This window comes from Canis lupus, chromosome X (assembly GCF_048164855.1).
Source record: "Canis lupus baileyi chromosome X, mCanLup2.hap1, whole genome shotgun sequence".
In the NCBI taxonomy this organism is placed as follows: Eukaryota; Metazoa; Chordata; class Mammalia; order Carnivora; family Canidae; genus Canis; species Canis lupus.
Genome location: NC_132876.1, coordinates 79810829 through 79825041, shown reverse-complemented (window position 1 = coordinate 79825041; position 14213 = coordinate 79810829). Strand labels below are relative to the sequence as shown.

Below are 14213 nucleotides of genomic sequence, written 5' to 3'. Positions count from 1 at the left end.
GCAGGAACGGCTAGAGCACACTCAGGAGTTGCTCCCTGAAACCCAGCCCCAACCTAGGGGCTTCCCTCCCGGGCCCCACTTTCCTTGCACCCACCTTGCCAATGTTGGTGTTATCCAGGGCAGCATCGATCTCATCCAGGACGAAGAAGGGGGCTGGCTTGTAGCTGGGAGGGAACCAGTAGGTGAGCTGACACCGATGGGGGCAGTGGTGGGGCAGGGTAGCCCCAGGGCCCATCACACAGGCCAGCATCCCCCTCCACTTCTTCAGAGACTAAAAACACCCAGGTCTTAATGTTGCCTGAGCCCCTAAAGGCCAGTTTACCAATTGAACCCTCCTCTGCATCCAACCTTGTGCTCCAGGATCCTTCAGAACCAGGAGAAGACACAGTTTTCTCCAGAGCTTCCAGACCAGCTAGGGAGATAAAGCTGTCCTAGCTCTGAGCACACTGTCCAACCTACCTGGAGGTCTATCCCACCCACCTGCACCATACTGTTGTGGCTCCCTGCCTCTTTGCACATGCGGCACCCTCTGCCTAGCACGACCACCCCCCCACCTGCCCCCAGTGTCTCAGCTCACTTCTACTCATCCTTTGCATTTCCTACTCAAGTGTTACCTGTCCTTCAAAGCCTTCCCTGGCCACCCACACCCTCCCTCAGACTGGGTTAGATGTTCCTCCTCCGTGCATCCACAGCACACGCACTCACCCGGTTATAACACTTAGCTCACTGTTTACACATCTGGCCTTCACTAGACCATGAGCTCCTCAAGGACAGAGACCATGTCTGACTCATCTGTGTCCCTAATCCCCCAACAGTCTGGTATAAAGCAGCCCTCAAGAAATGCTTGCTGAATGACGCTGTATAATCAATCAAGTATTAAGTTGTGGGGGTCAGATTCAAGTACTACTGGCATTCAGGAGGGGGAGGTCAGGGTATGCCACAGTTGGTCAAAGCAAGCTTCCTAGAGGAACAGGAGGAGGAAAATGAGATGTGAAGGCATGGTAGGTGATGGTCAAGCTAGATTTGCACAGAAAGGACTAATTAGCCAGCAACCATGTAAGCAAAAGCCTGGTGGTGGGACTGAAGACATGCAGGGGCCAGCGAGGGCATGCTGAATGGATGGGAAAGACAGGTCCAGGAAACCAAGGCCAGATGTGCTGTAGTAAGTAGGGAAATAGGGACGCAATCCAGATTCCACCAGAACATCTTCACCTCTGCAGATCTCTGCATGTCCTTGGACCCCAGAGCCTCTGGTAGCCTCAGTTCAGTCTCTCCATCAACTGCCCTGGGAGGAGCAGCCTTACCTGTGGATGGCAAAGAGCAAGGCCAGAGCCGCCACTGTTTTCTCCCCCCCTGACAAGTTGTCCATAGGCCGGAAGCGTTTGCCAGGAGCCACACAGTTGTAGTTGATGCCATCTAGGTAGGGCTCCTCAGGGTTCTCAGGGCCCAGAAATGCCTAGGGAAAAGGCAGACAGGTCAGAATCTGGGTCTGGATCTAGAGGAGGAGAGGGGTAGGAAGCCTAAAGGAAAGGGCAACATGATGGTGGGGATTGGCTGGGTAAGGGATTCTGGCTTACCTGGGCACTGCTGTTGCGGGATAGGGCCTTGTAGATCTCATCAATGTTGGTGGCCACAGATTCAAAGCAAGCATTAAAGCGGTCAAAACGCTCCTTCTTGATCTGTTCGAATGCCTGCTTGGCTTTCTTGGCTCGCTTTCGGGCTGCCTCAAACTCTGCCACGAGGGAAAGACAGGTGACTCCTCAGTGCCCAGGTTCCGCCAAGGCTGAGGACCATACCCTGGCAAGAATGGCCTGTAAATGACAATCCACAGAGCAGGGAATATCCCAAAGGGAGAGGGACATCTGGGGAGGGCCCCAGGAAAATGGCCCCATGACTGCTCATGACCACTGGGCTGGTCACTAGTACAAAAGAAGAAATTTGGGCTTGGAGCCACAGAAACATGAATTCTACCCTGGGCTCAACCAACAACTAGCTGTGCATCCTTGGGCAGGCCATTCACCCTCTCTGAATCTCAGCAGTATTCGACTCTATAAAAAACAGGTGTGATTACTGACCCCTACTCTTTAGGGCTCTTGGGAGTTTCAAGAAAGCATGTAAAAACAGGAGTGTTGTGATGTGTAACAATCCCTTGTTTCATAACTCCAGCCTTCTGTCTTCACCTTAGACCCAAGTAAAAGGGAAAAATCTTACCATCTGAGGTCTCCTGGAACTTGTCTCGGACACTTTCCAGCTTTTCCATGGCTTTCATGTTAGGGGCAGCAATACGCTGGAGTACACTCTGCTGCTCATTCAGCTTCTGCTGCAGTGTATTCATCTCCTGTTTGATCTCCTCCTCAGCCTGGGCATCCTGTAAACCCCAGGCCCAACGACATCAAGAAGGGCCAGGCCCCTGAGCCTAGACCCCCACAAGAGATGCTCCACCAAGCAAGGCCTGAGCATTTGCTCCCATGCAGAAGGCAGGTTCTTCCTTAGCTTGGTTCTGTCTACCGGGTCCCACCTCCAGTAAGCATTCCCACCACCCCTGGAAATTACAGACTGACACCACTTTCTCATCTCTAGCCCTACCCCCAGGCCCTGTCAATCTCTGTCTCTCAGGAGGAGCAGCTGATGGTGCCCCTCTCTGGCTCTCAGCCCAGGCCATGAGCCAGCACCATCCCAGGGTGACTTAAAGGCCCCCACACAGGCTGGTCTGGACTCTGCCTACAGCGCCATAATGAATAAGGCAACTCACGTTTTCTGCTCAGATCACCACATCTGAGCAAATTCCATTTGAGTTTGGTTTCAGGTCTATGGATATTACAATATATGTCCGGGCTTGTGCCTTTCTGCCACTTTTAGTCAATAAATATTTACTGAATGCCTTCCAAATGCCAGGCATTGGGGCCCTCATATCCTGCGAGCCATGGTTCCTGTGTTCACAAAGCTCATGGACTAACAGAGGAAGGCATATATATAAATAATCAGAACACTGTACACTGAATACCAAAACAATGATAAATAAATGGTGTTGGGTGAGCACAGAAGGGCACCTAACTCAGACTTGGGCTATGGAAGGCTCCCAGGAATATGTTTCAGCTCAGGCTTACAGGATGAGTAGTGAGGACAGAGAGAAGGAACTGTCTATGCAGAGAGGAGTATTATACGCAAAATCAAGGATTTGCTCATGGTCTATTCAAGGAAATCAAAGCAATTCCAAAGAACAATCAATTTTAATATATTTCAAAGCCAAAAAAAGGGGCAATTCAGTATGGCAGTAATAGCACTTATGTGTGTGCATGTGCACATGCTGGGGGAAGAGGCAAGGCTGGAAACATGTGCAGAAGCCCAATGATAAACGGCCTTTCAAGTCTCGTAAGAGGTTTGGATTTTATCCCAAGGGCAATGAGGTACCATTGAATGACTTCAAGCATAGGAAGGACATGAATATGCACAAATGTATACATAAATATATACATCTTAGAAAAGCCCTTCTACAAATCTCTATATACTGCTATGAAGTGATCTCTTGGATATGTTGTAAGTGAAATGAAAGCTACACAACAGAATGTTATTTTTATCTAAGAGAAGGAATATGAGTATATTTATAGACAAATATATTTTTATTTTTAAAATACAACAAAAGGATAATCCAAAAACGAATTAAAATGATTACACATTGAGTAAGGGAGGCGGAGGGGACACAAAAGCAAGCAAAACATCTCTTCATGTACCTTGTATTATACTTTTGGTTTTATAACCAATGGAGATTTTACAGAATTATAAAAATAAATAAATAAATAAAAATGTGTAAAACACAGGGCAAAAAAATTGTTGGAAACAAAATATTCACAAAATACCAAAGAATCACCCTAAAGATTACTTATTACTTGCAAAGGTAAGAAATCTGGCAATTGATACCTTAAATGAGGATCAAACTTAACATCATGAGTAGCGGAACATCCTCACATTACATACCTCCTGGCATGATCCAAAAGACAGTACATAGCATCACCAATGAAATGTTCTGGCCAAAAAATTACTTAACCCAAATCCATCAAGGCTGAGACTATATCAAACTTTCAGATTTATAGGAAACAGGGTAGGTAGAACAAATTAAGCAATAACAAAAGGAAACAAATATATCTATAACATATCCACCATTCAAGACAGCACGTAGACTCTTCAAAAGATCAGTGTCATGAAAAAGGTGAGGGGCTGCTCCACATTAAAAGAAACTAAAAAAACACCCAAAAGCAATACATAAATCTTGACTGGATTATAGTTTAAAACAATTATAAAAAATGATTTTAGAAAAAAAAAAAAAAATGATTTTAGGACAAGGAAATGTGAGTATGGGCAGGATAGTCAATATGAAATTATTAATTTTCTCAGGTGTAATATGGAATTGCGGTTATGGAACAGAATGCCTTGTTCTTAGCATCCTAAGTATTTAGAGTTGAAGTCTGCAGCTTCCTTTACATGGTTCAGCAAAAACAAAAAATGTGTAGTGTGGAGGGAGGGAATCAAGAGAGATGAATAGAGGGAAAAAAAAACCTGGGAAAATATTTATTGGTGAATCTAAGGTGAAAGGCAAATGGGTGTTTACTGTTCTTTCAATTTTTCTGTAGGTTTGAAATTTTTCAAAATAAAGTTGAAAAAAATAAATCAAAATGCAAATTAAGCAACCCTCTTAAAAATGGAAAACTAAACAAAGAAACATGACAATAGATTAATAAGCTGGTTAAACACTAAGAGAATTCTTTCAAGTTACTTTAAAATAGAGGAACACGGCCATACATGCTCAATAAGCTATTATTAGCTTAACAGCAGAACGGACCTCAAGGAAATCTTCAATAGCATTCAATAATCAAATTGTTACTAATAACACCTCATTGTGATTTTTTTTTAAGATTTTATTTATTCATGAGAGACAGAGAGAGAGAGGGGGGGGGGGCAGAGGGAGAAGCAGGCTCCATACAGGGAGCCTGACGTGGAACTCGATCCTGGGTCTCCAGGATCACGCCCTGGGCCAAAGGCAGGTGCTAAACCGCTGAGCCACTGAGGGATCCCTCATTGTGATTTTCAAACTATTATACACGGAATAGGATAAATATATTATTATGTTAGTGTTGTTAGGAACCAAGATTTTCAGCAAGAATAATCGGGGAGACTCAAACATAAAATCAATGATGTTAAACTGTGAAAATTATAATTTTAATTGAAGTATCAAATGAGCTTACAACACATTTTTCCTTCAAAATAAAAAACGCCTCTTGTAGCCCAGTCTACTGAAACATTCTAGAAGCACTGAGCAACCCAGCAGTCATGAGCACTCCGATTTTCAGATGGTAGTCACTAAGCAGTATTTCCCACTACAAGTTAGAGATTCTCAAAGAGAAATGGCTAATGCCAGATCTTGGGAAATGTAAAGGATGAGCCTGGACATACCAGAAAGCAGGGAAAACATAAGACTGTAAGAGTTGTGTCAAAATGATTCACCAGCCAACTTTAATGGGTTCCCCACTGGCCAAAGATGCAAACAACTTGATCAACAAGAATAACCACCACAACAAAATCTAACACATCTAATATGTTTAAATCCTTAAGTGCAAAATGATACAAAAAAAAAAAAAAACTCAGTGAACAAATCTTGAGAAAGAGAACCAACTCATTTTTTTTTTATCAACTAGTAAGTAAAAGAATACATTCTGCTTTTATTATATAAACTGTACCTCAGGGTAACCAAATAACTGATAGGAGGAAATCTCTCTTTACAGTATTCCAGCTAATAAAGAGAAAATGATTTCATTTTGCAACCACAGACAAATTAATGAATCTAGGCAATAACCACCACAGCTGCAAACCACACAAAAAGAACTACAACCAGATATTACCAACCTCCTGATGGATGTTAACAATGTCACTTAGGAGGTAGTCTTGACCAAAACAAACCCCCAAACTTGAATTTAATCAAGTCTCTAGATCTGAGCTGTCCAATATAATAGCCATAAGCCCACACATGACTACTGATTTTTTAAAAATATTTTATGTAGTCATTCATTCATTCATTCATTCATTCATTCATTCATGAGAGACACACAGAGAGAGGCAGAGAGACATAGGCAGAGGGAGAAGCAGGCTCCCTGGGAGGAGCCTGATGTGGGACTTGGTCCCAGGACCTCGGGATCATGCCCTGAGCCGAAAGCAGACATCTGCTCAAGTGCTGAGCCACCCAGGTGGTGTCCCATGGCTACTGATTTTAATGATCATTGACTGATTTAAAAACTGATATTCAACTTAGTTACTAGAAAACTTTTATCTGAAACAAACTTGGTTATGTGGTTCTCTTTTTTTCAATTGTACAGTTTAAGATAGCTAAATACAAATCAAATCTAAATATAAATCAAATTTATCTGAGGAAAATATAGCATCCAAATTGAGATTGCTGGAAACATAAATAGATACTCTGTACTTTGAAGACTTAGTACAAAGAGACTGTCAAATATCTCATCAATAATTTTTATGCTGTTTACACATGGAAATTGTTTTGGAGTATACTGGATTAGGCAAAAATACAGTACCAAAATGAATTTTACTTTTTAATAGGTCATGTGGGTCATATTATATCTCTAACAGCACTGATCTAGCTACCCACTTAAAGGAACTATAGGGGATACAAGAACTATTTTTTTTTTTTTTTTGCTTTGTTCTGGGGGAACATAAAAAAATTATAGGATACAGGGGCACCTGGGTGGTTCAGCTGGTTGAGTGTCTGACTCTTGGTTTCAGTTCAGTTCATGGTCTCAGAGTCATAGAATCAAGCCCCACACTGTGGGCTCTGCACTCAGGGCCGAGTCTGCTTGTCTTCTCCCTTCCCGTCTGTCCCTCTTAGTGTTCAAGAGCATGCACATACTCTCTCTCTTAAATAAATAATCTTTAAAAAAAAATCATAGGATACAATCAACAAAGTACAGAATGCAGAAAATCCTCTAGGAGAAATGAGCCAATTTCTTCAAAAACAAAAAAATACTGCAAAGAAAAATATAAACTGATGGAAGGTCATCCTATCCCCCTTAACATCCTAAGACCCCTAGTGGCTATCTAAAACTATGGACAGTGCCAAATGCTACATATCATGTTTTTTCCTATACATATATGCCTACAATAAAGCTTAATTTATAAATTAGGCACCATAAAAGGTTAACAGCAATAATACAATAGGACAATTATAACAACTCTGTAATAAAAGTTACATGAATGGTCTCACTCTCACACTATCTTATTGTACTGTACTCACCCTTCTTGTGATGCGAGATGATAAAAAAAATGCCCACACGATGAGATGAAGTAAGGTGAATGACGTAGGCACTGTGACATAGCACTAGGTTACTATTGACCTTCTAACGATAGGTCAGGAGGATCATGTTTCCAGATTGCAGTTGACCGTGGGGAATGAAACCACGGAAAGGCATGCACAAGGCGGGGACTACTGTAGATTAAATGAGACTTAAGAGATATATCAGCCAATCACTCTATCAGTCACCTATCTATCTATGTCTGTCATCTTATTTGACTCTCAGTGCAAGCAAGCAAACTGTGTGTGTTCAGGACAATTCGGCAAATGTGAATACTAATCATAATACGAATAATAAGGAATTATTTTATAAAACTCCAATATTAAGGAATTATTGGGCTTTTTATATGATAATGATTCTAAATATTTTAAAGAATTATCTCTTTTAGAGATACATTCTGAAATATTTACAAATGAAATGGCATGATGTCCACAACTTGCAGCTGAACCCTGAATAAGGGGGTTGGGGTGTTCGCCCCTTACACAGCCCAAAATCCACTTATATACTAATTTATGACTCTCCAAAAAAACTTAATTACTAATAGCCTATTGTTGACTGGAAGCATTACCAATAACATAAACAGTGATTAACACATACTGTAAAGTAAGCTGGTGAAAAGAAAATGTTATTAAAATCTATTTAAAGTACTGTATTTATTGAAAGCAATCTATGTATAAGTGGACCGCACAGTTCACACTCATGTTGTTCAAGGGTTGACTGTATTTTTAAATAATACAAGGGTGAGAAGAGAGGAGGAAGAGGATGGGGTGCACATAAAATAAGTTTGGCCATGAGTTGATAACTGCTGAAACTGATGATGGCTACACGAGATAGCACTGTGCTATTTTACTTTTGTGTAATTTTCCATAATAAAAATCTAAAAATAAGAACAACAAAAATCAACTTGAAGTGGCTCCTATTGGACAAGGATGGGACCATATGAACATCAAAAAGAAAAATGACTCCAGTAGACAAACATCAAAGTACATTTAATATGTTAAATTCACAATACATACAAATGAAAAACTCACTGGTCACCTTCAACGGTTATAAGAGCAACCGCCTCATTCTGAAAGATGATAAATAAAGGAAAAGAATGAAGCATTTATCCTACCTTTCCTGTACTGGCTGTATTTCAAAGGAACTAAATGGTTGATATGAGACAATTCTTTTTAGAATTCCAATAAATAAATGGAGGAGGAATGGAAGAATTAGGAAATTACCATTTTGCAACCCTTAATAGACCTAGGCAATGATGATTAAGAGCTGCTAAAACTGAGGTGCCTGGGTGGCTGTCAGTTAAGTGTCAGGACTCTTGATTTTGGCTCAGGTCATGATCCCATGGTCCTGAGATGGAGCCCCACATAGGTCTCTGCACTTAGCGGGGAGTCTGCTTGGATTCTCTCTCTCCCTCTCCCTCTGCCCTTTCCCCCATGGGCGCAAGTATGCAGGCATGTGCTCTCTCTTTCTCAAATAAATAAATAAAAATCTTTCTTAAAAAAAAAAAAAAAGCTGCTAAAACCAACTTCTAAAAAGCTGACAGGGAACTTTATAAAAAACATGGGCTAACAACACCTGAACCTGATGATCATGATTATTTTTCTCTTAACTTTATATTATGTAAATTTTTAACATACACACAAAAATGTAGAGAATAATATAATGCACCTCCTATGTACCTATTACCAAGCTTCAAAAATCATCAACTCATGGCCAATACTCTGCTATCTATACCCAATTCCTCTTTATCTTCAATTATTCTAAGGCGAATCTCAGACACACGACTTCCACTTCACCTATAAATACTTCAGTATGTATCTCTAAAATGCTTTCTGAATCTCAGCACTATCGACATTTTGGGCCAGATGATTCACTGTTGTGAGGGCTGTCCTTTGTGCACTGTAAGATGTTTAGCAGCATCCCTTGCATCTACCTACTAGACACCGTCAGTAACCAATTATGAAAAGTGGGTGTCACAAGTGTCTCCAGACATTACCATATGTCCCCTGGGGAAGTAAAATCCACACACCATTGAGAACCACTGTTATAAAACATAAGGACACTTAAAAAAATTAAGCCATAATACCATCATCTCACCTAAAAATATATTTTTTCACCTAAAAATATTAACAGCAATTTCTGAACATGATAAATTATCTGGTCAGTGTTCAAATTATCCTGATTGTTTTATTTAAAAATTTTTTTACAGGATTTTCAAAGCAGGTTTCAAATAAGGTACACACATTGCAATTGGCCGGTCTATCTCTTAAGTCTCATTTAACCTATAAATTCCCCTTCTCTCTGCAATGGATTCAAGGAAATCCCACATATTCCAATTGGTTGATTTGTCTCTTATATGCCAATAAAAAAATCTGCCCCTCTGTTTATTTTCTTTCTTCTTGTTTATCCTTGGGAGGGACCAGGTCTATGGTTTCCCATAGTCCAGATTTAGAACTGCATCCCTGTGTTTTTATTTAACATGATTCTCTTGCACTAGTGTTTCATATAATTGGTGGATATAAAAGCTTGATCAGATCCTTGTTTTAGTTTTTGACGAGACTATTTCACAGGTAATGTCGAACACTGACCAAACTTATTACAAAGATAGAAATGACATTCAATGTCAACTGATGTGACGCAAAAGAAAGTTCACAAGTAGCACCACCTATGATATATATTCCTGCCAAAAATAAAAAAATGAACTACATCCAATCAAACCCTAGATTTAAGTACCAGTTTACAGGAAATACAGGGAATGGAAAAACACATTAAGTAACATCATAGGATATAATCAGCCAAATTCAGAATGTAGAAAATTGTACAGGACCAATGACCTAGTTTCTTCCATAAATAGGTAGAAAAAATAAAAAGGGATAAGAAAATGGTACAGACTAGAAGAGACCACTTTTAACATATGAACCTCACTTGAATCCTGATTTAAATACACAGACTGTGTTTTCTTTTTTTTAAAGGTATTTATGGGATATTCGTGCAAATCTAAACATTTACTGAAATTAGATGGTATTCCAATTAGTCTTAAAATTTTTTTGGTAGGATACTGTGGTTGCTTTTTAAAATGTCCTTTCTAAAGATATATGTTGAAGTAATTATGAATGAAATGTTACCTGGAATTTGATTTAAAATATGCCAACAGGGAAGGAAAGGGTATAAAAAACAAGATACCATATGTTGCTAATTGTTGAAGCTAGATGACGGGTACTGGGGTCCATTATATGATTCTATTTCCGTATATGTTTGAAATTTTCCACAATAAAGATTCCTTTAAAAAAAAATCAAGTCCCCCTGGCTATAGTGATGGATGGAAAAGCATGAGGAACTGTTTAGGAGGCTCCTGCAGTAGGCCATGTGAGAGGTGAAGTGGCCTATACCATAAAGACAGTTTGAAACCGAAAAAAAGCAGAATTCAATGGATATTTAGGAGGTAAAATGGATAGGGCTTGGTAATTCAATGAATATGCCACATGAGAGAGGGAAGTGAAGATGAGGCTCAGACTTCTGGTTTGAACCTGTGTCTGGCACCAAGGAGTGAAGGCAGGTTTGGGGAGGAAGGCTGGGGTTGCAGGTACCTGTGGAGCACAGCACACATGGCAGCTGAGGCCAGGGGACTAAAAGAGATACCCAGAATGAGAGAGATGAGAGAATGCCAAAAGTGAGAAGGAAAGAGTACCTAGGACAGATCACGGAGGAACATCTAAGGCCCATCTGTGTGCTATAAAGGAGCATGTCCTTCGTGTGTGCATCTGGGATGAATGCACGTGCATGGAAGGGGAAGAGTGGCAGCAGGCAGGGACCAGGGGTAACTGAGGGTGGTGGTGGGAGATGTGCCTGTGTCTGTGTGTGCATAGCTGGGGGAAGACCCTATATCACAACTCCCTTCCTTCCTCTCGCCAGCTTGCCCCTCTTTCCAGCCGTGGTCTCCACGATGGGGCCCCCAGGTGGGCTGACTCTCCCTCTGAACAGCTGGGAAGACGTGGCCACCCCCGTGGCAGATCCTCACCTTCAGATCTTCACACAGGTCACCGTAGTCAATCTCGATGAGGGCCTCTCGTGCATAGATGCTGGAAGTTCGCTGGGAACCACTCACTGAATCCTCCCCCTGAGAGCTACCCTGTAATGGTGAGGAGAGTTCAATGGAGCACGCTGGCTGTGAGAATGTCCTCTAAAGGGGGCACATGGGGGACGGAGGGCTCCTCTACAGCTTTCAAAGTCTTTGAGAAGCACCTTGCTAGAGAGAAACTATGGCAGAAGAGCAGTTCTGAAGTCACAAAGACCTCAGCTCAAAATTGGGCTCTGCCACTGACTAACAGTGTGATCCTGGGCAAGTCATGGTATCAGATCCTGACACCTGAATCCTGATTTAAACACACACACCCTCAACTGTAACAAGGCATACTGCCTGCCTGGCAGGGTTGTGTTTAGGATGAGGAGTAATTATGTCATGTTATCCTGGTGCCTGGCACATTTTTGGTGTTCAAAATATTTTTGCTGAATTAAACTGAAATGCATTTGGGAAGAGGGAGGGAGAAAGATACGTGGGGCCGAGATACATGCTCAGGTCCAAGACAGATATGTACACAAACCTTCTCTCAGTTAATGTTCCCACCAATCTTCACTTTCAGGACATAAAATGCTTTGGCTCCTCTATTGGCCAGTGTCCCTCCCTTTCCTATGACTAAGCCTTATCACCACTGCATTGCTAATGTCCCTTACCCAACCCTCTCCTGGCCAACCTCCCTCACTGCAGCTAGGCCATCATCTGTCAGGTCCCCTAGCTTCTGTCTTCCTTTGCTCTTGGCTAATGTCCCTCAATTGCCACTCTTAGCACTATCCAACACCTATCGGAGCTAACTTTTTTTTAGCTCAAGTCCCTAAGGTTACAGAATGATTTCATCTTCTCCTGCCTTCCCTCCCTCACCACCTACTGACATCCGGCATTACCCCCCACTCAACTTCCCTTTCACACCAAAGCTATTACCTTACCCCTACCTGCCTTCATAGCCTCATCCTGGCTTATCTCCCCTGCATCCCTCCTTAGTGTTCCCCATCACCCCTGCCCACCATCCTTTCCTCCCCTTCTCCCCATCCACTTTTATCCCCCACCTCTGGGTAACGTTGTCCACTGCCCACTCCTACAGCCTGCCCTGATACTCACCTCTTCCTGACTAATGTCATCCATAGTGCCCTTAGACAGTGGCAACTTGATGTCCTGCATCTTGCAGGCCTGCAGCAGGTTGTGGCGGTCACTGCGTTTCTGTTCCAGCTTGGTCTCAATGGCTGTCACCTCCTTCTGTAAATGGGTCATTTCCCTAAAAAGTCCAGATAAAGAGGTAAGATCCAAATCCAGCAGGCTGCCTGCTCTACCTAGTTCCCCCAACCCCAGGCCTGAACCCACTCACTTGTTGGCGCCCCCCAGTTTCTTACGAATCTCCTCCATCTCATGATTCTTGTCATTCACCTCCGACTTCTTGGCCAGGTGCTGATTCTTCAGGTCTTGCAGCTGGGCCATGGTCTCATCTATGATCTTCATGTGTCTTTGCTCCTCCTGGTCCCAGCAGGGGGAACAGGACAAGAAGTGAACGCTTTCCTCATCTCCTCTTGGGATCTTCTCCCCTTGCCCCAACCCTTTCCCCCAGGCAAAAGGAGCTTCCAGGTGTATCAAAGCCTCTCTTCAGGAAGCTCTGCTTTCACATACCACCATTACCCTTTAGGCATCTTCTTATCTTTTTTTTTAATTTGGTTGCCCTCCCCCACACACCCCAATACACAAATTGCCTAATGTAGAAAAGTTCAAAGTATTGAAACAGCATCAAGTAGGAGAAAAAAAAAATCACTCTTAATCCCATCAATTAATGTGTTAGCCTATTTCTTCCTAACACTACTTATAGATGGGTCTACAAAGTGGAGACTAGATTGTAATTAAAACCCTATATTCTAACATTAGAATATATTTGACCACCTTTTCCACATCAAAATTACTGTCACAGGCAATATAACATGAATTTTTCTTTTAAAAAAATCCACACAAACAATACTATTTATTTTCTATGAGTACACCTACATAAATGCACAACTATTTAAATGCCTGCAAGGTCTGGCAGAATACCCACTACGTGGGATTAGCTCCAGGGAGAGGAAAGGGAGTGGCACTGAGAGTGGTCAGTCAAGGGGATCGTAGTCTTACTTAACAGATCTGATTTTGAGATTTTAATTTGAGACAGTAAGCGAGCGAGCGAGCGAAAGAGAGCGAGAGCGCAGGGGCAGAGGGAGAGGGAGAAGCAGACTTCCCTGCTGAGTAGAAAGCCAGATGTGAGTCTTGACCCCTGTAACCGGGGATCACACCCCAAGCCGAAGGCAGATGCTTATCCAACTGAGCCACCTAGGCACCCTTAGATTTGATTGTTTAAACGAAGAAAGTTTGGTTTCCATTTTGATCTTCAAGTCACATAAAGGGAACCTATCTGCCACTTCCCAAACAGCCCATAAAAATAATATGCAGGCACAGACAATGCAGAAGCAAATATGGCATGCTAGTGATTGATGAATCTTGGTGACAGGTAGGTGGGAGTTCTTTGTAATAGTCTCATCACTTCTAAGTTTCAAATGATCCCAAAATAAAAAGTCAGTCATAGAAATATGATTCTGGATCACCTAGATGTCCACTTACTCCTACCTGATCTGCATTTGCATTTAAGATTCAGATGACACCAAAGAGGACTATTTTCATTATCAGGGTTTAATGAAAACACACATACACACACACACACCCCACCAACAACAAACATCGGCAAACATAAAAAGTCAAAATGGTATGTTTAAGCCAAGTGAGGAGGATCAAAT

At 41.9% G+C, this 14213-nt stretch overlaps 1 protein-coding gene across 7 annotated transcripts in view; it reads right to left on the bottom strand.

Moving 5' to 3' along the window:
- SMC1A (structural maintenance of chromosomes 1A) overlaps nt 1–14213 on the bottom strand; it is a 48816-nt gene that overhangs the window by 17081 nt on the left and 17522 nt on the right. For 5 of the 7 annotated variants that reach the window (XR_012026063.1, XR_012026062.1, XM_072815217.1 and 2 more), the window contains exons 17-23: nt 12773–12918; nt 12529–12682; nt 11374–11484; nt 2212–2368; nt 1578–1732; nt 1305–1456; nt 95–164 (exon numbers count right to left, since the gene is read on the bottom strand). Coding sequence is in view for 5 of the 7 variants with exons in the window: in XM_072815217.1 (XP_072671318.1) it covers nt 95–164; nt 1305–1456; nt 1578–1732; nt 2212–2368; nt 11374–11484; nt 12529–12682; nt 12773–12918 (945 nt within the window). In the remaining 2 variants the exon portion in view is untranslated. The remainder of the gene's footprint in view (nt 1–94; nt 165–1304; nt 1457–1577; nt 1733–2211; nt 2369–11373; nt 11485–12528; nt 12683–12772; nt 12919–14213) is intronic. The other 2 variants (XM_072815221.1, XM_072815220.1) reach the window with 1 other exon arrangement.